Raw genomic sequence first — 27,500 nt, 5'->3', positions numbered from 1 at the left:
AAAGGCTCTCTCACCGCACTCAGTTGTAAAATGAGTACTTGGCCGTTAACAGCGTTGTCTCATTCGAAAATTACAACTTTTAATATAGGTTAACAGGCGCCATGTCTTGACCTACTTGTAAGGTGTTGATGTTGACTTGGGACCCCATTGTAAAGCGTCATGGCCACGTTTAGTAGATATTGCTGAGAAAAATTCGGTATGGAGAAGTGCCAGATGAAAAAAAGGGGAATAAAAAGTAACGGCGTCAGTGCCAAACTCAGGATAGTCTGGCTGGATGGCTCAGTTGATAGTGCGATTCCCCCCCCCCCCTCCTCTCACTCTCTCTCTCTCTCTCTCTCTTTCTTTCTCTCTCTCTCTCTCTCTCTCTCTCTCTCTCTCTCTCTCTCTTTCTCTCTCTCTCTCTCTCTCTCTCTCTCTCTCTCTCTCTCTCTCTCTCTCTCTCTCTCTCTCTCTCTTTCAGCCAGGCGGAAAGTGTCGTGTCAATTGGATCCTGAGTTTGGCACTGGTCCCGTGACTTTTTATTCTCTGTTTTCTTCCGGCACTTCTCCGTACCTATTATATGAATAACACATTAGGGAGCAGGCACTGGTGTACGATAAATATCTGAAAATGTGTGTATGCCAGACAGGTAGAAAGAGAAGTGCAACAAAAAAAATCATCCCAAAAAATTAGTCGAGACAGGCTTTTTTCTTGTATCTTTATTTCTGCTTTGTCCTGCACTTTTCCATACCGACCATTTCATACTTTATTTGAGCCACATTTATTCAATTTATTTTTCTCTCCATTTTTGAATTCCTGGTTTGATCCAAATTGTTCAGCGAGCTTGTTAGAGCGCAATAAAACAAGTTTGATTTCCGATGATTCCAACCCGCATAAATGAAGTTGATTTCATTTTTCATTATAAAAAAACAACTATTTTAGAAGATATAATAGCCTCATATGTCGTCCTACTATAGTAAATTTAGAGGTTTGACATTTTCAAATCAAATAACATTTGTGTAAAGTTGACATCATTACTATTTATGGAAATTGGTACAAAATTGATTGTAAACAATGCTACATTCCTTACTGTGCATCTTTTTTACAACATTTATTTATTACTCCACAGCCAAGGTCCACGACAAAGCGATGCAGCTCCAAGCTACTCTTCAGGTGATTGTCAACAATGACGACGAGCGGGGTGCCAACAACAACCTTGCCTCACAAGTAGACAATGACAACAACATGCAAATCAAAGTGAGTCCAAATTCAAGTATCTACTTGACTGCGGAGATCTCAATGAAAAATAAATGTAATGCTTTTACAGAAGTCGTATCTGGTCTTACATCTTAAGTATGGCTCTTTGCTTTGGGGGGAGGGGGGTCTCGATATATCAGTTGGTAAAGCACTCGATTCACAGGCAAAAGGACCAAGATCGATCCCGGGTCCAGTCGAGATTTTTTCCGACCCCTCTGTCCACCAGGCCGTTAATGCGTAGCCGGGTCTGGCGGGAAGTACTTTGCGATAGACTAGCGTCCTATCCAAAGGATGGTATTTAATTGCTATTGTCCATTTCTAGCTGTAGTAACCGGGATAAACTCCGGCTCCATGGGCCTTATGGCTCTGAAGGACTACTTTTTAATTCTTTGCTTGTAAAACGCTTTGATTAGATATTGCGGTATTTATATAGCAGACCACGGTTTGTCAAACAGATTTCAACGGGGTTTTTTTCATTTACCAGTTTAAGGCTCACTCGATTGAAGAGCGTCCCTCTCGTGGCTAGGTGGAGGTGCCTTAACAGTCGGGTCGTGGGTTCGACTACTCATTGCTGGAAAAGTTGTTACTCTCTATTGTCTCTGGCACTTCTCTACTCACTTGATTTCTTGTTGCATTTTCGGCTCCAATCGTATGGAATTCTTGACCACCTAAAACCTGACAATGTGAAAGTCTACCAGTCTTCAAACTGCATTTAAAAACCAACCTTTTTCATCCTGCATTATCGTGATTCTATGTGCCTTCGAACAAGATCTGCGTGACTTGTGGTGAATGAATGAACGCGTGTGATACCAAAAAAAAATATATTGTAAAGCACCTCTGAGCACCGGATTGTGGATACTGGCGCTATATCAAATAATAATTATAATAATAATGGTGATGATGATAATAATGATAATAATAATGATAATAATAATAATAATAATAATAATAATAATAATAATAATAATAATAATAATAATAATAATAATAATAATAATAATAATAATAATAATAATAATAATAATAATAATAATAATAATAATAAGAATAAGAATAATAATAATAATAATGATAATAATAATAATAATAATAATAATAATAATAATAATAATAATAATAATAATAATAATAATAATAACGTCATAAATGTCTTCTCCACTCACTTTTCTGAATTCCATTGTTTATACTTTGTCATAACAGGTGATCTCCAATGGGAAAATAGCCCAAAATGGTGTTGAGACCAACGGATCTTCTAACCACTCCACAAATCCCGACTTTTACAACCGGGACTCTGACACGGGTTCAAAGGTCACAAGCAGAGACGTAGACATGTCGGTGGGACAATCCCCAGAGAAGACAGCGGATAGTCAAAGTTCTGATGAGGTAAGAACTAAGTACTAGAATAAAACCTGATCCCTCCGAAAGGTATGGTTCAAGTCCCCGCGCGGCTCTATACTTTTGAAAAAACGAAAAAAGGTACCAAGGAGTCATTACCTTTGTGGGGTCAAGCCCCTTTGCAGTGTAAGAAGTTAAGGACTGAAACATTTGTTCGAGTGAGGTATCTTCTCTGAATACTCTCTGCTTTTAATATTATTTTTTTGGTTACTAAGAACGGTTCCAGTTAATCCACATTGAACATGAGTTTTTTTTTTTATTGCTAAGAACAGTTCAAGTTAATCCACATCGAACAAAATAAAAACAAAGCAACTTATTTGTGACAAACCTTCGTAAAACAGTATATTGCCCGGTTGATTTGGGTGCATAACCATATTATAATTTATTGATTTGGTCTGTAGGTGGCGCAAGTCACTTGTCTTTGATTGGAAGGAGACCTGGGATTTTTATTACTTTGTTACTTCTGAGTTTTGATAGCTTTGTTCCTTAGGGGATTTACCTATATATTTACAAGTCTGAAACTTGACGCAAATTAATACGTATATTTATCATTGATGTAAAGTAATGGAAGTTTCTGTTTGGGTTGGGAGTCCTTCCACTATAACGAAACAATAACAACTCGGGTTATCAGATTTGTAAATGAATGAGCGTAAATAGTTCGCCATCGCAAATTGTAAAGTGGAAATACCGCTCTTTACATTAGAATTTATTCTGAAGAATGATAAACTCAAACTCCGCAAATGTGAGGCTTTTTACATAATAAACATCATATGTTAATGATTATAGTCATGACGTGTCGTTATTGGTTGTCACCTGTCAACTTAACAGATTAATTTATTGCGTTGTTAGTCTAGACAATCTCATGGCTTGGGGTATGCGTTTGTTGGATAATGAATGAACGACTTACTTATTAAAGGTTTCTTGTGTGATTTCTTTATCTCGCTATATTATGGCATAAGCAATCCTATAAAATTGAGTCAAAGATTCGTTTGCGAATACGACGCAATTTTAGTGAAAGTCATTAAAATTTTGAACAAACAAGCTTCTAAGCTTCATATAGACAACAGGCTGAGATGTTTAGCGCGTTGCGAAAAGCTAACTGTGTGAGCCCCAGCGTAACGTTAGGGTCCAGCATTGGAGGTGATCCTGTAGATTTGCCTTGTTCTATGATGTTTTCCGTTTCGAACTTTTAAAGTGTTCTAAGATGATAAGCTTTATGTCATAAAATATCTAAATTGGCTTATACCACATTGTTATCAAGGTGTTTGAGGTAATATTTTCGTTTCTATTGCTGACTATTACCCTAATATTGTTTGATCAGCGCGATGAAGTCATTCAGTTTCATGTTGTCATTCTTTCTTTCTATTTTTTATTTCTTATTTTTTTGTATAGCTTGATTTTGAATTATGAGGAATTTTTTATTAAAAAATGAAACAGGACTTGTGTTCTCAAAGTATGTAAAGTACAACAAAACTGATTTATTTAATTTTGATCATCTGAAAATAGCCCGATTAATCCTTACGGGCGGACTTCTATTGTAGTCCTACCATACATGAATAAATAGAGAATCGGGCATCATGGAAGCCTAAATCACATCTGTTACTGCTCTATTGATGAAAACGGTTAGGTCTTTTATCCTATAGCCAGATACATTGTGGGAGAATTGTGATTTGAGGACATTTTAAACCGCCGATTTGAAGGTTACGTAATGCAGTTATACAAGACTAGATATTAGGGAATTTACTTACTTAATTAAAACTCAGATGTATACAACCTTCTTATTTAGAATTTGTTTAACCAGTTAACTGCCGTTCTCTAGAAAAACATGTATTTAAACATTTGGCCAGAAAACTCATCCTTCAAGTGCCGATCGAGTGAAATTCCCCTATCTTGGCAAGAAAAAAACTCTCAAACCTGGGACTCCGTGAATCCCGGGTTTGAGAGTTTTTGCCAAGCTGAAGGTCATTTAACTCGATCGATATTTGAAGGACGAATTTTCTGGTCAAATCTTTTTTTCCCAGAGTACGGCAGTTAACTGGTTTAAAACGAGGATTAAGGGAAGCTTAAACGTTTGACCTTTAGACAAATAAGTCCACAGATAATCCTTCAGACGAAAGTGAAATCAAGAGATCGTCTAATTACCAGTAAATGAGTCATGATACCACGTGACTAAATTGTCGTACAGCAATTGACCTTCTATTGCCATCATCGTTGTTTTCTCTGAGTTTCTGGAATAAAAAGGGAAAATGCCAATAAAATTGACAGGATTCAAATTTGGAATGTATTTTTTTCACATTAAAAAAACAGACTCATAGTATTATAATAGGAAAGGACAAAGTAAAACTAAGCTGCTAAAAGCTGTGGAATGTTTTAAAAAAATGAAAACAAATAAATTACTTAAAACCCAGATAGACGACCGTCTATCTAATTTTTTTAAAAATTTAAGTAATGTCTTAATTGATTTTTAGTATTGGCTGAAGAAGGGTTTTGAGCCCGAAACGTTCCGTGTTTGGTATTTTGCTGTTTGTTAAGCTGTTATATTCATTTTTGGTATTACTTTTTTAATGGAAAGGGCAGAGTGTTAGCATTCAAATCCATCTCTCAGAGTGTGTCAGTATTGAATGGGGAAGGAGGGGGGGGGGGGGGGGTACTTGAAGCCTGGGATCGTGAAAGTTGTACAATTTTCACTACATTTTGTTTTATTTGTTTTCAACGCTCCTTTGTTTATTGTTTTACTGACGGAGGGTGTGTACCCAAGAGGTCCATCGTTTGTACTTGTTTCTATCCGAAGCCTTTCCATTTTCACCTTTTTGTTAGATCAGTATTGAATTTTAATAAGTTGAAAGTACTCTAATTTCATTTTCTATTTAAATTTGTCACAGAAAAAGGAAAAGGTAAGTTTGAAAAGTTTGAAAGAAATAACAAACAGTTACGATCCATTTTCTTTAACCCTGAGCAATGGTGAAAACCAATCAATCTCTGTCACGTTTAACAATAATATAGAGGAAATGCCTTTGACAAACGATTTTCTATCTTGGTTTTGCCATTGACTAATGTCAACCTGTGCTCAGTGCAAAGAAAAACTGAAGAGCGTAAATCATTCATATTCTGGTGATACACTGCACAGTGATCCGTTTGAAATGGGGTGGGGTGGGGTGGGGGGGGGGGGGGGGGTGAGACGTAAAATGCTACACCAGTCATGGGGGAACCGCCTTTGCCGAGTGGTTGTCAGATTTGTTGTGTAATACTTAGGTTTGATGCCATTGACAATGAGCATTGAAAACATGACGTGGAAAATTAAAAAAAAACTTTTTAATAAACACCATTTATCAGTTTCTATCATGGCAGGCATGATGCTCTCAGTGAGTAGAGCACACAATTCCCACATAAACTTCTTTGGTTCGACATCATATTACACTTGCTTCTTTGTCTGCCAGAAACGATCGTGAAAGCGTGAGAAGTAATCTGCAGGATTGTGTCTCATTAAGGGGCAACGGGCAGAAGACAATATTGTGACCTGCTGTCCATTTCACGAAAAGAACACGTGACAACTTCCGTCTCCTTGAGCTTGATGAATCTGAGGATCTTTTCTTGGCGTTTCTTAAGCAGTCAATAAAATCCGCATAAATCAGTTTATTTATAATTCATTTTAATACCAAGAACTGAGTTAATTATCAAAGACATTTCCTTAATACATAATACAATAATAATGAACACTGAAATATCTTGACATTTGTCTACTGTTATGGATGCTAACCGATATGATCTGTTACTAATCACATAATTGGATTGATCTGATTTCATTAATACTGACTACATTCTAATCTGTCTTGTGATGTCAATGTTTACGTTGATGATACAATTTCAGTATCGATAATGGTTGGAGAATGACCGAGATTCTCTCGAATCGTTTTGTTAAATGGTGAAAGTCAAAGGTTTTCAACAACAACAAAAAAGAAGTGTGGAAAGAAAGAAAGAGAACCTGTTAAATTTTAACTAATCTACTACTGCTACAACTACTACTACTACTACTACTACTACTACTACTACTACTACTACTACTACTACTACTACTGTTACTACAACTACTACTACTATTACTACTACTACAACTACTACTACTACTACTATTACTACTACTACTACTACTACTACTACTACTACTACTACTACTACTACTACTACTACTACTACTACTACTACTAATACTACTACTACTATTACTACTACTACTACTACTACGACCACCACTACTACTACTACTACTACTACTACTACTACTACTACTACTACTACTACTACTACTACTACTACTACTACTACCACTACTACTACTACTACTACTACTACTACTACTACTACTATGACCACCACCACTACTACTACTACTCTACTACTACTACTACTACTACTACTACTAGTACTACTAGTACTACTACTACTAAGTTTGCTGTGGAATGACAAAGCATACTCAAAGACAATACATTTGTGATTAATACATAATAAATAAAAATCTAGAAATCAGTATCAAACAACACGAAATAACACTTTTATTAAATGTTTTCTTTGGTTCTAGTTCCATTACATCTAAGACACATTTTTACAATTCATTTTATGTCAGTTATCTCTACATCAAACAGCGGGAAAACAAACCCGAGAAAATCATTAAGTTTTCAAAAATGATCATGGTACACTAAACTAGCGTATTCTAAAAAAAACAAAAAAAAAAAACACGTATTTAAAATTTTAGCCAGAAAACTCGTCCTTCAATATCGGTCGATTAAAATTACCCTCATCTTGGTAAAAACTCTCAAACGATTTTTGAGAGTTTTAACCAAGATGATGGTCATAGTAATTGATTGATATTTGAAGGGCGGATTTCCTGGCCAAATTTTTTTTAACGTGATCTTTCAGAGTACAACAGTACCGTAGTTTTTCTCACAAAACACATCGTTTCATTAAGGCCAGAATACGAGCCCTTCAAATATTGATCGATTGATATGACCCTCATCGACTTGTCAAAAGTGTTAATTCTGGTTTGGGACTTTTTTACTTACTTAGAGTCATTTTAATCGATCGATCTTTGAAGTAGAAGCCAAAATGAAGATTCCATATGAGTTTTGTATGAGTACAATAGTATCAATCAATACCTTATTACATTTAAATTGACTTAGAAAAGATTATAATGACATCATCTTCATAATCATCAACACCATCATCATCATCATCATCATCATCATCATCATCATCATCATCATCATCATCATCATCATTATCACAACACGATCATCACCATCATCACCACTACCACCACCACCACCACCACCATCATCATCATCATCATCATCATCATCATCATCATCATCATCATCATCATATCATCATCATCACTAATATATATATTATCGTCATCATCGGTATCATTATCACCTACTCCGCTGTATTTACGAAAGCCCTATGATTTATGTATCACAGGTGAGACTAGAAGAAGAAGAAGAGCCATTGGATATGAGCTGGCCGGACACAACAAGGAAACGAATAACCTACATCGTCGTAGCGCCCATTCTCGTTCCTCTGTGGTTTACATTGCCCGACGTCAGAAAACCGGTAAGTCTTCGATAATTCTATCAGATAATCGCGTTTTCTTGTTTTGGTATTATTTTTTTTTTCTGTTTTGTTTCTTTGTTTGTTTGTTTTTGTAGTTGTTATTTGTGTTGTTTTGTCTTGTTTGTTTTAGGAGTGGAGGGGAGGGAAGGGCTTCAAATTATTCAAATGGTTGATACAGCTCCACTCAACAAGCAAAGGGGCTGGTATTGATGCTATTCGTTTATTCAAAATACTCATAACATCCACCAGCCGGATATAACTCACAACGACACAACCCTGAACGTTATAGTCTGATTGAGATAATTTAGTAACAGCTAATCATGATAATGGCCGGCTTCTTCTTCTTCTTCTTCTTCTTCTTCTTCTTCTTCTTCTTCTTCTTCTTCTTCTTCTTCTTCTTCTTCTTTCAGCTTATCCCGCATTTTGCAGGGTTGCCATAATGAATGCCACATCTCCATGCATCTCGGTTCAGCGTATCGTCTTCCGCCAGGCCGTTCTTTCATATCATCCTTTACCTTATCCCATCTAGTATTTGGGCGTCTCTTTTTCCTCTTTCCCGCTATTTGTAAGTCCAATACTTTCCTCCCCACGTACTCCTCTCTGATCTCTTTACATGTCCGAACCATTTCAATCTATCTTCTCTCATCTTTATTGATACATTCTTCACTTCAGTCAACCTTCGAATTCGTTCATTTCTCACTTTATCTTTTCTTGTCCAGCCAAGTGACCATCTCAACATCCTAATTTCTGCCACCTCAACTTCTTTATCTTGTTTCTTTGTTGGAGCAGCTGGTAAAGAGAGAGAGAGAGAGAGAGAGAGAGAGAGAGAGAGAGAGAGAGAGAGAGAGAGAGATAGATAGAGAGAGAGAGAGAGAGATAGATAGATAGATAGAGAGAGAGAGAGAGAGAGAGAGAGAGAGAGAGAGAGAGAGAGAGAGAGAGAGAGAGGTCATGGATTGAATTCCCTGCTCAACTGGACAGTGTACAAGTCAAAAATTGTTCAGTGTGTGACCGTAGTCATCGTTAACTTCTAGCCTAACACGAGAACCCTCTAAGACTTATAGTTTGACGTCATTTTTTAGGTTTGTGTAGCTTCCATTGAGTTGTCGTTAGTAGAGCTCAAGGAAACAAGTTATTTCATTGGTTGAACTGTTGAATACAACTCACGATTTGTTTTCTTTTGTGGCCAAAGACTTGTCTTTTGTCATTTTTTTGGTTAGTGTCAGGCTATAAGTTAACAATGGCTACGGTACGTCGCCATCGTTATGTTATAGCCTGATACTGAAATCTAAAGGGACTGGCAGTTTGACGTCATTATTTGGTTTTTGCCCTGCCTAGTGAGTTGTTTGTAGAGCTCATGGAAACAAGTTATTTTATTGGTTGAACTATTGAATACAACTCACGATTTGTTTTCTTTTGTGGAAAAAGACTGGCATTTTGACTTCATTTTTTGATCAGTATCAGGCCATAACTTTACGAAGGCCACGTACGGTGTCACTTGAACCTTGTTTAATACGCTTCAACAGTCGTAACGTCACTTCCCTCGTAATGACGCATGGTAACTTAGTAACTGGCTCTAAACTATCGGAACAATGGCTGACGCCCTTATGAAATATTTCACCGACAAGCATAAAAGCGTATCCAGAGGGAAAAAAAAACATTATAAATCTGATCATGTTTTGATTTTTACACAGTTCTATATAAAAAGTACCGATTTTCTTTGTTTAGAACCACGATGGCCGCCGTTGCTGGGCGACGTGACATCAGACTATTGAATCCAATTTAGGTTGCTAGACGATGCATGTTGTCTCCTTTTGTTTCTTGTATGTCCAATTGTTGTTGTCAGGCGGAAATCGTAAAACGTGTGTATGAAGCAGTGCCGGACAAAGCAGAGAGAAAAATACAAGAAAAAAACAAAACATCCCATAAAATCAGCCTGCCTCTATTTCAGATATTTATCTTACCCTGGGGCCTTACCTAATGTGTCACATTGTCAAACAGAAATGGCGATTCTCATCTTTTCTTTGATTTTAAAGAAAAAAGTCTGAAGCGATTCTTTCTGTTTTAATAACATATGAGGGACTCCTCTTTCAAGTTCCCAACAAATTATAAACTTTTCATCTGTCTTTTCTTTCATCTCGATATGCCGCAAACGTATTTACACACACTTAAATTATTTAATGGACGAAATGTAATTTGTTTCCATGGCAACAAGAAGTTAAATAATAGGAGAAGAAAAAAGAGATCTGTAATTTGTTTGTATTTTGAATCATCTTGATGGTTACCTCCTCAATTATAATTATCACGGTCTTTGCCGCTAATCGACCAGATGAATTAAAGATCAAGATAATCGATTGTAATGCCATTGAAAATAAATAATTTAGCTGTTTTATTTGGGTGGAACTGTCTGGTGACCTGCGATAGTTGGAGTACTTGGTGACCTGCTCACCAGATGTGAAACGGAAACACAACTCATTCTTAAAAGGACCTCATGGAGAGTTACACAAAGCAATGTGTCAACGTCCATTAGATCACGTAGACACTGTGTGTGATTTTGTTGTTAATATTACTGTTGTTGGTCTTCGGATCTTTTTCATGATGATCATGATGGCGATGAGGAGGAGGAGCAGGAGCAGGAAAAAGAAGTGATTGAGAAGGAGAGGAAGTAGGGGAATGAGGTTGTGGTGTTTTAGTTGTGATAAGATTGATAAAGATAATAGATGATAATCGAAAATGATAGTATCCAAAACAATTATGATGATGATGATGATGATGATGATGATGATGATGATGATGATGATGATGATGGTGATAATGATGACGATGATTATTATTATTATTATTATTATTATTATTATTATTATTATTATTATTATTATTATTATTATTATTATTATTATTATTATGATACCGATGATGATGATGACGAATACGACGACGAAGACGAAGAAATAGAAGAAGAAGAAGAAGAAGAAGATGATGATGATGATGATGATGATGATGATGATGATGATGTTATGATGATGATGATGATGATGATGATGATGATGATGATGATGTTATGATGATGATGATGATGATGATGATGATGATGATGATGATGATGATGATGATGATGATGATGATGATGATGTTGAAAGCATTAATGATGATAGGTATAAATAGCAGGAATACATAGGTATTATACGATCAATAGGTAAGTTGGTTCCTTCCGCCATATTATGTAGGAACGCTTTATATGTTAGGAGTCGCCAAGGCAACGAGCCAGATCATTACCGGATTTAATGAGTTACGTGTCTACGACTCTTAGAGATACCAATAAGCATAGAAAAACTCGGATTCCTTGATACCTCTTTGACCACAATGTATTATGGACGAAAGACTGAATATTTTAATAGATTGTTTGGCTCCGTTCGAATGTGTCAAATTGATTATTTACAGTGTTAGTAAAACATCCTGAGTTTTATAAATGTATTTCTTCTTTTTAATGTTTTAACCAGTTAACTGCCGTACTCTGGAAAGACACGAATTAAAAATTTGGGCCAGAAAACTCGTCCTCAAAATATTGATCGATTTAAATGACCCTCATCTTGGTAAACACTCTCAAACCTGGGACCTGAAAGGTCCCAGGTTTAAGAGTTTTTGCCAAGATGAGGTCATTTGAATCGATTGATATTTGAAGGATGAGATTTCTGACCAAATTTTAAATACGTTGTTTTTCAGGGTACGGCAGTTAAGTGGTTAAAAGAGACGACTGGCATTGCCTTATTAGCTGGGCAAAGCGTAGATTCGATAACGACATAATTGGCATGACAATATGTCATTTCAACGCTTCCGGTATTCTCTCCAGAGACCCAGCATCCAATAAAGTGCTTAGTAAAACATTAAAAAATATTAACATTTATAAAGAGCATTTTCACGCGTTTGCCATGCTCAGTGCTCTTCACAATGCTTTATCCATTACCCCCGCATTCTCATTTCATATAGATAGTATGCGCTTGGCTAAGAATCTCATAACATTGCCATCCGGAAGTATAACGGACCAACACACAAAACGGTGTGTTCCATGAACGTTTATAGTCGGGTTAATACAGTTCAGTGAGCATTACTCATAAACGCGGATGGCAAAAAACAATGACAAAGACCTGAGTGACGTCATCTTCGAACTATCTATAGGTCACTTTGCCTTTTAGGCTTTTTTTCTATGAGCCCTCGTATAATAATATCAGTCACTGCGTATAGCCAGGTACTTATTCACACTTGGGTGAGTCGAAAGGGGCATTACCAGAACTTGTGCAATCATTGTCACCCATCTTGCTACTGCCGGTGCTTAACGGAAGAGTTTGGCAGTAGGTTTCCCATTATCTTCCCATCTCGCTGAGAAATGATCGTGTCAGGACGAGAGTTGAAATCCTCCAAAACCTGAAAAGGTCATAATAAGCCCATTCGCCTTCTTCTTCTTCTTCTTCTTCTTCTTCTTCTTCTTCTTCTTCTTCTTCTTCTATTCAGGCCAAAGCTTCAGGCTGAAGATTGTATGGCCGTCTTTTCAGTAACAGGGGTTTTAGAGGGAAGCAGCGTGCGATTTTTCTAAGTCATCAGTCGAAAGGGCTTGTTAACAAGTGGTTGGTAGGGACTTCTAAAGTCGGATGGTGGAAGGGGACAATCTGTCAAAAGGTTTACGATTGAAAAATCTCGCCTCTCTCTTCCTGGTGTCACAGATGCACTCTGAAAAAAAAACTTGTATTTAAAAATTTGGCCAGAAAATTCGTTCGTCAGATATCGATCGATTTAAATGACCCTCATCTTGGCAAAAATTTCAAACTTGGGACATGGCCCTCGTCTTGGCAAAAACTCTCAAACCTAGGGCTTTGTAAAGTCCCTGGTTTGGCAGTCTTTGCCAAGATAAGTGTAATTTGAATTGATCGGCATTTGAAGGACGAGTTTTCTGCCCAAAGTTTTGGATACGACTTTTTCCAGAGTACAACAGTTAACTGGTTAAATACCTTTTTGCATTCTGTATGGAACATATCCTGGTCTCACCTGTTCGTCAAACACAAGTTGTCCTTCTTGTATCTCACAGAGAACTTTGTCTTGGAATTCTGTATCCTGTTTAAATATTGGTCTGATTATGCCTTTATCTATCTAGTCGTATTTTATTTATTTATATCTCTTTTTGACCACCCCCCCTACCCTCTTCTCTCTCTCTCTCTCTCTCTCTCTCTCTCTCTCTCTCTCTCTCTCTCTCTCTCTCTCTCTCTCTCTCTCTCTCTCTCTCTCTCTCTCTCTCTCTCTCCCTCTTTCGATCTTTCTCTCGCTCTCACTCACACACACACAATCTTCTTCTATCTGGCAATCAATCCATCTATCTCTATAACGGTTTGATCCATCTAGCCATTATCTATCCATCTATCTATCTATAATATCTATCTAACTATCCATCTATATCTATCTATATATCTGCCCAACTGTCTATTTATCTATTAATTTCTCTGTCCAGTTATTTATCTTTCCTTCTATTAATCGATCAATTACCTGGTAAATCAATGGACATCTTGTGGGAAATTTGGGATTAGAACCACTGCCTTGAGTGATTGAAAGAGAAAGAAACAGTTCAAAAGTGAATGTATGGCGTGGGCAGATGCACAACAGTTATAGGCCCATCTTTCCTTACCAAGAAAACCATTACTGTAAATGTCTATTCATATATGATAGAATTCTATGCTGCATCCCAACATCGTGAACATCAGCCATGGATTATATAATTTTTCCAGTAAGGCGGTGCTCCTCCACTTTGGAGACAGGCCGTTCATGAATTTCTAAGGGACACGTTTCCAGACAGATGGATTGGGATAGATGAACTCGATTGCTGGTCCTCTGGGTTACCGGACAAATTCTCTTATGAGTTTTTCCTATTGGGCTACATCAGAGACATTGTTTATTCAGCTCCCATATCAGGTGTTAGAACCGTGAAAAAAAAGAGCTGATTTTGAATCGATCACGCCATAAAAGCTACACAAACACACGGTAAGAATTCGAAAATAGGTTAAATGTGTTTTTAGGTAGCCATTGCAACCATACTGAGGCTCATTGAGTAAAGGATAAATGGTGAACAAAATGTAAAGCATTTATCTATTAAAATATAAGTCCATATTTAAATTCTGTGACGTTTTCCTGTTAAAGACACTATTAAACAGGGAAAGACTTTATGGACAGCTTGTATAATCAGACACATGGTACCTACTTCTCCTATTGTACTTATCACTCCCCTTTGTTGTAATGTATTCTATCTGATATTAAAAGAAAACTTTGCTGAATCCATAACGAAGCTATCATTTGCCATAAGATGTTATCGATTATATAGTGTAGTTAATTAAACCGGTTTAATATCGAATTCAAGGCCTTTAGAATAATGAATGACTATCATTAAGTGGTTGATGATAAAGCCATTGTCATCGGATTCCAAAAACACTCCGCTGTCATGGAAACCTATTTTTGATACATGACGCCCATTTATTCGCGACACTCATGAGAATACTTTGAATAATTTTATTATGTTTATGAAACAACAATTTTAATATGGCAGCAGATTTAATATTATCATTTTAATAAAAGGTTTGACCAGACGCTGATTCCAAAGGTTGTTGACCGCGAATGTCCTCAGATAACAAATTATAGGAGTGAACAAATTCATTTAGCTCTTTGCCATTGTGTTTAGCCATCGGACAATAACGGACAATAACAATAATTGCTTGCTAACTATTTGTATAGGACGATACTCTATCGCAAAGTAATTTCCGCCAGAATTAACAAAACCAGATGGGCAGAAAGGAAAAAAATTCGACTTCACCCGGGATCAAAACCTCAAAAGTAAGTCTAAATTTCCTGCAGAAAGACATGCAATTAAAATTGCCTAAGATGATTGTTTTCCATTCAACAAAAACGGCTGTCAACAGTGCCCTCATTTAAGTAGACCTATGATTCTCACTTCCAGTTATTTGTGTCTGTTCATTTTGTCTGGTTAATAGGATACAACAGTCTGACGTCACGTCCGCGCAGCATCCAGCAACTTGGTTCTAAACAAAGAAAAGTGGTACATTTTATTCTTCATACTGGCTAGAACTTTTTCACATGTCATGTGATCATATAAGTCAAAACATGATCAGATTTATAATGTTTCTCTCCTCGTCGGAGAAGTATTTCTTTAGGGTGTCCGCCATTGTTCCGATAGTTTAGAACCAGTAACTAAGTTACTGTGCGTCCTTACGAGGGAAGTGACATCACAAATGTTGAACCCTATTGTCGAGGTGACTTTGGTAACTATTTCCTTCCATTCGATGTGGTCTCCTTGTTTTTTTAGTAAGGGCAGTTCCATTTTTGGTCGGTCAACTCTGGACGATGATCTCCCAATCTTTTGTAAAACAAGTGCATCAAAATGTCATTGATTTATCGACGTCGTTGGCTTCAGCTGTCTCGTGTATTAAAAACTCTCAAACCTGGGACTTCCAGATTTGTAGGACAAGTTTTCTGGTCGAAAAAAATGTTTTTAAAAGTTTTAGAGTACGACATATTTTTATCGATCGACTGGTCTATATAACGAAGGAAAAGTTTTCTAGTCAAAATCTGAGAGGCTTTAGTGTAAATGTTTCACATTGTTATGTAGCTATTATTATTATTATTATTATTATTATTATTATTATTATTATTATTATTATTATTATTATTATTATTATTATTATTATTATTATTATTATTATTATTATTATTATTACTATTATTATTATTATTATTATTATTATTATTATTATTATTATTATTGTTGTTGTTGTTGTTGTTGTTATTATTATTATTATTATTATTATTATTATTATTACTTATTCAAGGAGTTGTTGTTGTTGTTGTTGTTGTTATTATTATTATTATTAATATTATTATTATTATTATTATTATTATTATTATTATTATTATTATTATTATTATTATTATTATTATTATTATTATTATTATTATTATATGTGTGTGTGTGTGTTTACAGTTTAATCCAAGACCGTGAAAAACATACTCTTTTTGTGGACAACAATGAAAATAAACTCAGTTCGTTGGGTTCATTGCCCGATGAGTTGGTATTTTAACATTTAATTCATTAGATTCGCTTTCAATATAATATGTAATGACACAGTAACTTACGCCTTCCAGCTAATTTATCGGTCTTTATATTAGTTCGACCGTCATCAGATGCTTAATGGGCATGATCTATATTAACTTTCCATGTGCTCTTGGTCATTGGTCACATTGCAAAATGTGCTCAAAGTGATCCACTTTGCGAAAAGTGTTCACAGCTTTATAAATATCCAACATCACGATTGGTCATTTGGATCAGCTTGACACATGTTTATAACATTTGTAAACAAAGCAGCGTGTTTACATTTTTAAGGAATATCCAATCGTTGGACAGCAACAAATCATGTGACTGATGACCTGGTTGGACGAAAACATGAATATAGAACGCTCCCGTTAATTTGTTGATCTTGAAAGTGAATTCATAGAAACGCTCTGAGTCGACATAAAAAACTTCATGGTCCCTAATATATCTTTTAGTGATCAGTCGATCGAGGTTGCACTGAGATGAGATTGGGATACCAAGGTATGACAAGCCGTTGTTTCTAAAACTGTTGAGTAACCAGTATTTTTAAAATTTAAATTAAAAAACTGTAGATACTCGTGTACCAGACATAGACCATAATATTATTTGATTTTCTTCGTTCGTTTCTCCCGACATGCATTATAGTGATCAATTTTCAGCGCTGAAAAAACAACGGGGAATAGAGCGTGAGTTTTGGTGTGGTTTTTTTTTTAATCACCTTTGATCTGTAGATTTACAAATAATATTATTCACGAATGGCCCTTCTCTTTTCTGGGTAGAAATAAAGGCTGCCCATAAAGTATTTCCATGTTTAATAACATCTTTACACATGGTCCCAGGTTTGAGAGTTTTTGCCAAGATGAGGGTCATTTTCTGGCCCTTTATTTTTTAATACCGTGGCTTTCCATACTAAGATATAGTTAACAAAAACTGGTTCCGAGTTAATATTAAAGTCGTGCTATGTAATAGACTATCCCATTTTCTCAAATATGTTAATGACCGACTAGATAACACCAGCAAACGGACCTGATTCAATCCCGCGGTTTTGGTTTGTTTTGTTGTTTTTTTTTGGTCATAAAATATCCTAAAGCTGTGGTTTACTTTGCTTTATTTTGTTTCGTTTTTCTTTTTTCTTTTTTTTTTTTTGTTCTGTTTTGTTTTGTTTTTAAAATCCAATACTTTCCAATTTTCAATGAAATACAAATCGATTTTCTCGTGTCACAGATGAAAGGAGATTATCTGGAATTTCAAACTTTCCCAGACAATCACCTCTCCAATTCCTCTTGAAATACAGTAAAGACTCAATCGGGGAAGTTTGTTTCCTTTTCTGGTTGACATTCTGGTTAGAGTGAGCGGAACTTGTTAACTCGTGATTCACCGGTGAAAGCAGTTTCTTTAGTGTGATGGCTTAATCGAAAGCTTTAAGGATATTTGTTGCAATTAATGAAAAATTACCGGATCATGGAAACTTAGATTAACGGAAATTGTTACTCTTTCATGTTAAAGTTAAAGGATGAAAGCATGATTGCATGTTAAAATATTATTTCCGCTATTTTTCAATTGTTTCTTTTATATACAGTTTGCAGGAATTACAGAAATTCTAATGACACATATATAAATGCAAAAAGGCTTAACGATAACGTTTCAATATCTATTTTTTGTTTGTTTGTTTGTTGCTTTAGGTCTCTTCCAACACAATTGAGGTTATATGAGAGACTGCTGAAACAAAAAAACAAGCAATCTAACAAAAATAGTACAAATGTAAATCAAAATCATAACCTAAAGATATCATAAGCTAAATTATAAATAACCAAGAACAAACAGGCAGAAGATTTACAGAAAAAAAATATCCCCTGTCAAAAATACAATCACAAACCAAAGAAGCAGGATAGGCTAGTAAAGAGAAGAAGAAACGACATCACTATCGGATCGTACACCCATGCGAACATCATAGGTATATGATTCAAGGGTGATGCTCCCATCCAACCACCCGCATTCAATATCTATATGGAGGTGTCTGAGGGGAATGGAAAAGGGTTAAAACAAGCTGAGATAATTGGAAAGTTTTCTAAAATCAAAATTTAAAAATCTGATATAAATGTTCAGAGAATCGAGGTCCAACCCTCCGTTTATAAAAAGTAGAGTAAAATGGAAACATAACTCCAAAATTTGCTGGGGCTTGCCATGCTAATTTACTGTCATGTGTCGAAGGTAAAAATTTCAATTTGAGACAAAGATCGATAATGTTGTCTTGTGGTATGACACTCACCTTCGGATCGGAAGGTGTAACATGAGTACCTGACCTTTATCAGCGTTGTCCTTATTGGGAAAAATTGGAATATCGCCTAACAGTCGTCATGTCTCGTCCTACGTGTGAAGTGTTGATGTAGGCTGGGGACGCCTTGTATAATGAATGCTTTGAGCACTTTTAGTGGATATTGCGTTAGATAAAAGCTCAATGTTTAGCATAAAATTTCGTTAATCAGTAGTATATCATCAATCCTCTGTCTACCAAGAACAGGAAATTCGTCCCACTCATTACGTTACAAGCAGCATTTTGTTTTATTGAGATCTTTGTTACTCATCAAATTATTTGAAGATGAATCTTTGTTATAACTCTCAGAACTACTCACTCTGTTGTAAATATGTTTTTTCTAAATAAAATTTTAGAAGGAACGAAACTGCCGTCACTCAGCTCTTTGTTATTGTTTTTCATGAGTAGATCTCACTAAATTGTATCAATCACACTATAACGTTTAAGGTCACACACAGTTTTGTGTGTAGGAATGTTAAATCCTGCTTGCGGATGTTGTGATTAATTTAACTAAGCGCATAGCATCAATACACGGTGTTTCCTTTGCTCTAGAGACAGCAAAACAATCTATTTATTGTTATAGATGTGCACGACTTCTCTGGAATAAATAGATGGCAAAGAAAGAGTCTTGTGGATGAGGAGACCCAACAATAAATGATAAAATGTTGTAAAAGTAAATGGAATAGGGTTCAACAGTCGTGACGTCACTTCCATCACAATGACGCATAGTAACTGGTTCTAAACTATCGGAACAATGGCGGACGCCATTATCTCTCCATCACTGCCCTTATGAAATACTTCTCCGACAAGCATAAAAGTGTATCCAGAGGAAAAAACATGACATGTAAAAAAGTTCTAGCCAACATGAAGAATAAAAAGTACCGATTTTCTTTGTTTAGGGACATCAGACTATTGAATCCTATTCACTTTGTTAACCATCAAACCTTTGTCTTTGGTTATGTCTGGAAAACAGACTAAAGTAACCCTTTCGCGAATTCCATTACTGCAAATTCAGCAACAGGGGCTAAGTTTCTTGTTTCAATTGCTTAGAGCGGTGTTTTGAATCAATAATAGCATTTGTTTAGAATAATTCTCGATATAATTTAGTGAGAACTTGTCACCTCAATGGCTGCCTAAAACAGGATAAGAGACCTGAGAGACATCAGTTTCGTTCCCACCATAAAATGTGGAGGAAAATAATGCAATTTGAAATTTTAAACTCGTTCACAAATGCATAAGATAAAGATCTGAACAAGTGTGTATGAAATGTGCCAGGCAAAGCAAGAAATAAAAATACAAGAAAAAAGCCATCCCAAAAATCAGTATACCTGGACTGGGGAACGAACCTCAGACCTTCTTATTACCTGTCAGACGTGCTACCAATACACCACAGAGATCCCGATAGTTGCGACAATTCTAATACTCATCTATATTCTTCACAAGGGTATGCGTTTTATGTTGTGAACCCTCGCCTGCACCAAACAACACATACATTGAACACGAGAGGACGAGGACGAAGACAATTGAATTGCTCCATTTTATTTTTTGAAAATATCAAATTAAGAAATTTCTTAATTTCTTAATTTGATACTCCCAAGGTAGCGTAGCGGTATTGGACACTTGTTCGAAATTCATTGTTATCGCATGGGGTAGCATGGCTCAGCGGTACGGTCTTTGCTTCGTACCCAGAAAGGTATCGCTGCGTTATGTGGCCTTGAGCAAGTCATCTCACCCTAGCTCAATTTGAGGCGCTGCATTGTGACTGACGCCTGGGTTATTCCCGTCTTCCCTTGGAATAGACCCTAGAGACAAATAAGGAGAATTTTATTTATTTTATGTTTTATTTATTTTATTGTTTAATTTCCCCCAGCAATGCATAAGAAACTTATTTCATACGGTTAAGTCGCCCATTGTACATATAGATATGTGTGTGTGTGTGTGTTTATATATATATATATATATATATATATATATATATATATATATATATATATATAATGTGTGTGTGTGTGTATGTGTGTGTGTGTGTGTATGTTAGTTTTCTCACAGAATCTTTGACCAGTTTATTACGACGTACTAATTTACCTTGGGGTTGACGAGTTGGGTATTTCCCCTGGGCACATCTCTGAAGCAAGGGTTTGTCAACATTATCACCCATTCAATCACTCTATTGATTCCAACTACAAATAGCTTATTGCTAATCAAAAATTCATTACTCAATGTGTTTTACAAGCGAATAGATAATGACAAGTTGCAGCTTAATCTGTAGACAGGATGGTTTTCTTCCAACGTATCGTGTGTGACATCTTTGATCCAACTTTGACTAGATTTGGTCACGTCATGCTGTGTTGTTGTGCCTAACTTTCATTCTATTATAGATATCTATATATAGAACGAAGATGACATCACTCGGGTCTTTGTAATTGTTTTCTGCCATCCGCGTTTATGAGTAATTATCACTAAACTGTATTAACCAGACTATAGGCGTTCAAGGTTACACATAGTTTTGTGTGTTGGTCTGTTATCTTTCCGGATGGCAATGTTTTGAGCTTCTTAGCCAAACGCATACTATCTATATTCAACAACAACAAAATATTTTATGTTATTTTGTTTTTGTTTTTTGTTTTTTAATTGTAAATAATTAGATAGAACTGCGACCGTTTTTCAACCAACAAACCGCTTGTTACGACTGCAAAATACTGTTATTGAGTTCATTGTTTATTACCCTTAGTAACGGATAAGATACGCTTAATAGATAACCTTGTCTTTTTGGAAATGCCCACTAAATAATAAATGTTATTCATTTCTTACTTTCTTATCTATTTTGTATTTCGATTTTCCGTTTTGTTTTTGTAATATTTTTACGCACTGAACTGTTTCCGATTAGAATCCGATGATGCGGAGTCAATGTGTCACTCTGGTAATGATTTTCTTTGCTTATCGCTTTTATATTAATATAAATCGATTGTTGGTTGGCGTTAATTGACGTATGTGTGTGCGTGTGTGTGTGTGTGTTTGTGTGTTTGTGTGTGTGTTTGTGTGTGTGTGTGTCTGTGTGTGTGTTTGTGTGTAGGGGATGGGTGCTTGAATAGAATTTATGGTTAGGTATGGGAGTGCGGGCATGTGATTCTTTAACGCTCGTTGTATTTATTGGGTCAGCGGAAGTGCTTCTCCGGAGAAGAAAAAAATATACCCTATGAAGTAATTGAAGCCAGTCAAAAAGGAAATAGGTTTCCAAGATTAAATATTATTTGAGCATTATGAGCTTTTAAGAATTAGCATACCAACCCACTCACCTCCCCTTCCTCCAACTCAACCTCCTTTCTGTTGTCGTAGTAGAATTGCAAACCTCCAACTTGGATCTGTCGACCCATTCCTTGAGCTCATCCCCTGCTTTCAAGATCGTTTTATAACCAGCAGCAAGGTTTGACACTTGTCAATGAAGGGCGCGGAGGTCTGTTGTCGCATGGCCCCCTAGTATAGGCAGTTGCAACAAGCAGCTGTGTGTAAGTTGCAAAGTAGGTTAACCGGTTTATAATCCATATCGTACGTCGGTGAGTTCCATGTTTGAATATAAATATTATAATAATTAAAAATGTCTTGTGCCATGTTTGTCCACCATTATGACTTCATGGCCGTACTGTACTCACTGGTGCCTATACGTTGACATGTTACAGCAGTAACTATTTGTTAATAACAAGGAATGAAGTGAGTAGTAGGAAAGTACCAGAAGACAATAAAGAATAAAAATTTCGCGGCGGCGATGGGGGCTCGAACCTGTGACCTTGCTGGTACGACAACTCCGCCTGGCCGGGAAGAGCGTGAATCTACCGTACGCGCTATATATCCACCACTCCAAAACTATTTATTGGTGGTTTTATCGAATGTATCAATGATAAATAGTGACATACTAAATAATAAAAAATCAATTCTTGCTGGAATAGCTTAATAATTAGATTTTATTTTTAGATAAAGTAATGGGAGATTGATGTATGGCCTAATCATTATTACATTTATCGTAAATGCCAATTATCTTGTCGAGTTGATGAAGAGGTTATTGAACCCGAATAGAGGGCGCTTAAATGACCTAAACAGTGTTGAAAGCACCGTTAAACACCTAAAAACAAACAAACGAACCCGAATAAGGAACCTTATTTGATCTTAAAAACCACCATATTGCCGTGCTCTGAAAAATAAACAAACAAATTGATACTAATAAAATTTCATATATCGTATTAAACAAAGATCGAATAGGACCCCGTAGGGTGAGATGAAATGTCAATTGACCTCTTACATCGGCCTCAGTAAAACATCCAAAAGATTGTGATATTCCGAGGCCGATGTAAGAGGGCAATTGACATTTCATCTCACCCTACGGGGTCCTATTCGATCTTTGTTTAATACGATATATGAAATTTTATTAGTATCAATTTTTAAAAATGTTAACATTCCACCATCTTGTTGCAAACATTGATTCATAGTTCATTTCGATTTTATTACCCGGTGAAACATCAAAATGATCTCCCGGATGTTTCGACTACCTGCTAAAGCGACAGCCTCCAAGACGGGCGATGGGGTTTTCCATTTTATTTATTAACTAGGTTTAACATTGGTCCATGATGTCAAATATATCATTTTTAAATGTGTTTCATGTAATCTATTGAAGACAACGTTTTAAAGGAAATCGAAATCTTTGAAATAATTCAAAATTTCCAAAAATTATATCTAAGTAAATAGTTTGAGAAGGCTTACATTTATAAATTCAGAAAATAGTAAATGGTTAAATGATAACTAATTGATATAGTCAAATGATAAGTATGTCTGTAGTCAAAGTCTATTGGTTTGAATGTGATGAAACATCATTAAAACTTAAATAATAAATGCTTAAGCTGTGTAATAATTATATATATATATTATCTATTTCTCTCTCTCTCTCTCTCTCTCTCTCTCTCTCTCTCTCTCTCTCTCTCCCTCTCTCTCTCTCTCCCTCTCTCTCCCTCTCACTCTCTCTCTCTTTCTTTCTTTCTTTCTTTCTCTCGTTCTCTCTCTATCTCTCGCCCTATCTTCTTCTTCTTCTTCTTCTTCTTCTTCTTCTTCTTCTTCTTCTTCTTCTTCTTCTTCTTCTTCTTCTTCTTTTTCTTCTTCTCCTTCTTCTTCTTCTCGATTTCTTTCAAAATATATATTTGAGTGTGTGTGTGTGTGTGTGTGTGTTTGTGTGTGTGAGCGGGTACGTGTGTAATATCCGTAGCATAGGTGGTTGCATTTTAAAACAAACAACACGCAATTGATTTCCCATATTTTGCATAACTGTGTATAAAATATATTCAAATTAAATTCTATAAAATCTGGAAAACGCGAAGATAACAACAATGGTATCGCAATAAATATGAAATCAATGACTATTGTAATCTCCAAGCGACTGGCAGATTTCATGATTGGCATGGAGAGAGAGATAACTCAGGGGGCCCCCATGAACGCAACGGAAGTTCCCGTAAATGGAAAGGCCGGGAAATGGGAAAGTGTGTTCAATTTGACCTACATGAACCACATGCGATGGACGCCAGAAAGTAACATAAGTAATAATCCGATTGACTTGAAACTCAAACATGATAAAATGTTAATCTTTTGTTACTTTTTAATAATGTCTGTCTAACTTTATCAAATGTGTTCATACGTAAAATTTTGGAAATCAATCCTGAACTTCTCCTACAAGATCAACTTCAGTTTCAAGCCTTTGTCCCCTAAATGTCGCTGCAATGACCCCCCCCCCCCCCCCCCAAAAAAAAAATAATAAAAAAAATAAATGAATAAAATAAAATAAAATTAAAAAAAGATTAGCTTCCTCAATATACCGCAATATCCACAAAACATGCTCAAAGCGCTTTACAATACATGGTCCATGACCAACAGCAACAGGTAATATGTAGAACGAGATATGAGGCCTGCTAGGCGATATTTCATTTTTTCCGAGAGAGACACACTGTAACGGCCAGGTATTCACTTTACACCTGAGTACGGTGAGTGAATGTGAGTAAAGAGCTTTTTCCAAGGACTCAACTATGCGCCAAGCGAGGCTCGAAACCAGGACCTTCCGATCTGAAAGCGAGTGTCATACCACAAGACCATATTATAGCCGCCCAAACAGAAAAAAGTCACACGATGAGAGATTTGGATTGTATCATGGATGAAGAAGATGTGCTCGAGGTCATTGGTCACATTGGAATATGTGTTCAAAGTGACCCACATAGTGAAAAGTGTTCACAGCTTTTGAAATATCTAACATCAAGATTGGTCATTTTGTTCAACTTGACACATGGGTATGTTTGCAACTCTCATAAACAAATCAGCCTATTTACATTTGTTAAGAAATATCCAATAGTTGGACACCAAAAAATCGCGTGACTGATGACTTGGACGAAAACCGGAATATATATCGCTTCCATTGATCTACAATATCAACAATAACACTCATGACCACATAAAATTGTCATGTATAAGGTTCCAGTGCAATGAGGCAGTTGTCTATTTATCATAGCAACCAACGCATGCCTGGCTTACCAATCTGACTGTAGCTATCTGTTCATTCGTGCTGAAGAGGGCAAACAGATAATAGCAGTATAAATCTCTAATAATTTCACAATATCCCCCGGCAACATTGAGAACCACTGTGATCTTCCTTTGTTGCTGATCATATTAACACCTCAACAAACTCATTTACTAACCTAGTGGATTTCATGCTCTTCATTATTTTGACTACGAAAAGCAACTCCCTATCTCTCTATGTGTCTATCTATCTATCTATCAATATATTTATCTATATATTTATCCGTCCATCTCTCTCTCTCTCTCTCTCTCTCTCTCTCTCTCTCTGTCTCTCTCTGTCTCTGTCTCTCTCTGTCTCTCTCTCTCTCTCTATCTATCTCTCTCTCTCTCTCTCTCTCTATATATATATATATATATATATATATATATATATATATATATATACATTGATATACATGGATCATAATGTGTTGCCCCAAAGTAGCCATTGCATCGGCTAAAACAAATTTGTAGGCAATAAATATTTTTAAAAGGTGAAATAATATATATATATATATATATATATATATATATATATATATATATATATATATATATATATATATATATATCAAACCACCCATCCATTCATCTCTCTGTCGATCTATATTTCTATCTATCTATCTGTCTATTTATCAATCTATCTATCTATCTATCTATCTATCTATCTATCTATTTATCTATCAACCCACCACCCATCCATCCATCCACCTATCCAGAAAGAAAACTTAAAATATGAAGATCTATAGGAATATAAATGCTGACCAATCCATGAGATTTAGAAAATACATAATGAATAATTAATGCTAACAACAAATGAGCAGGAGGCTCTGATAAAAGAATATACTATGATATGAGGTGGCTCGGCTTTACATGTGATTCGAATAGACCTTCATGAAATGAATAGTGAAGGCTATAACTTTATATAGAAGTCAGGAAATAGTTCAATTTTTAATGTGATGTATTCAATAGTAGGCTGTTTCTTGTCAAATACTTCTCACCGAGGTGGTCATTGTCTTTCAAATGGGTTCTGTTCGTTGGGAGCAAAGTGGCCGAAAGGTTCAGGCATTGCACTGTGTTGTGTATTTTATTTTAATTATTTTATTTTTATTTGTATATTGGTTTTTTAGATTTTTTTGAGGTTTTTAAAACAATATTTCTACATTATCAGTTGTTGTGTGTTTTTTGTGTTTGTTTTTTTTGTTTTTGTTTTGTTGTTTTTTTAATGTGTTTTGTTTTGTTTTGTTGTTGTTTTTTTCTTTTTTTTTATTCTTTGTTGGGGTAAGTCCTTCAGTCCTTTAGAGTCGTAAGGCCCATGGAGCCGGAGTTTATCCCAGTTTCTATGGCGCAAAACAGATAAAAGTAATTGTCTGCTATCCTTTGGATAAGACGTTAGTCTATCGTAAAGTGGGGGAGGGGCTATTTAATGATAATTTCGTTTGTGGTCTTTTAACAATTTCTGATAAATCGTCAACGTGCATTTAACCACATGCAACCTGTCAGTCATTACACTTTGCATCGCTGGTGCAGCCAAGTATTCGTTTGCATTTGCCGATATGGGATGATGGATTATAAGTACCATACTTGTAGATATAACGGCGGTACAAGAATTTTCTGTCACTAACAGTTCCCAATGATGCTTGAATTTGCTTTTGACTCAGCTATGGACACCACAGTGTGTCCCAATGATCTTTTTTTCATTAAAACTTAATTAATTGTCTTTCTTATTTCCATATGTTTTCAGGGTCGACGCAAGTATTTCCCCGTTACGTTTTTAGGGAGTATTCTATGGATTGCTGGATTCTCTTACCTTATGGTGTGGTGGGCCAACCAGACAGGAGAGACGATTGGAATTCCGGACGAAGTAAGAATTGTTTGTTTTTCTTTTCAATGTTTTTTTTCTTTTTTTTTTTTTTTTTTTTTGATCTTTTGGTTTTTGTTTTCTGTCTGCATTTTTTGTTGTCTTCTTTTTGTTTTGTTTTGTTGGTTCGTTTTGTTTTTTTAAATTATGAATTCACTCATTTGTTTATTTAATTGATTTGCCATTAATTTATGACGTTTTGTTTTGTTATGTTTTATTCAGCATACATCCCAATCACACAATCGTTGCCGACTTGTTTTCTTTTCTCTGGTTGCCTGGCAACGGCAGTGGTTGATGGATTTATGTTCTCTTGTTTTACCATTTGTCGATTCATTTATTTCCCCGTACATGTGACCGGAAATGAA

The 27,500-nt window shown here is 35.8% G+C and overlaps 1 protein-coding gene across 1 annotated transcript in view; it reads left to right on the top strand.

Annotated features, from left to right (window-relative positions):
- The window catches only part of LOC144964902 (sodium/potassium/calcium exchanger 2-like), a 79,106-nt gene that overhangs the window by 44,914 nt on the left and 6,692 nt on the right, over positions 1 to 27,500 (top strand). The window contains exons 4-7 of the mRNA XM_078899638.1: positions 1,109 to 1,236; positions 2,437 to 2,619; positions 8,107 to 8,238; positions 27,019 to 27,138. Coding sequence (XP_078755764.1) covers positions 1,109 to 1,236; positions 2,437 to 2,619; positions 8,107 to 8,238; positions 27,019 to 27,138 — 563 coding nt within the window. The remainder of the gene's footprint in view (positions 1 to 1,108; positions 1,237 to 2,436; positions 2,620 to 8,106; positions 8,239 to 27,018; positions 27,139 to 27,500) is intronic.

Source organism: Berghia stephanieae, chromosome 2 (genome assembly GCF_034508935.2).
Source record: "Berghia stephanieae isolate SIO BIC M18660-M18661 chromosome 2, UCSD_Bste_1.3, whole genome shotgun sequence".
In the NCBI taxonomy this organism is placed as follows: domain Eukaryota; kingdom Metazoa; phylum Mollusca; class Gastropoda; order Nudibranchia; family Aeolidiidae; genus Berghia; species Berghia stephanieae.
Note: the sequence above shows the minus strand (reverse complement) of the source record. Positions and strands in the feature narration are given on the sequence as shown.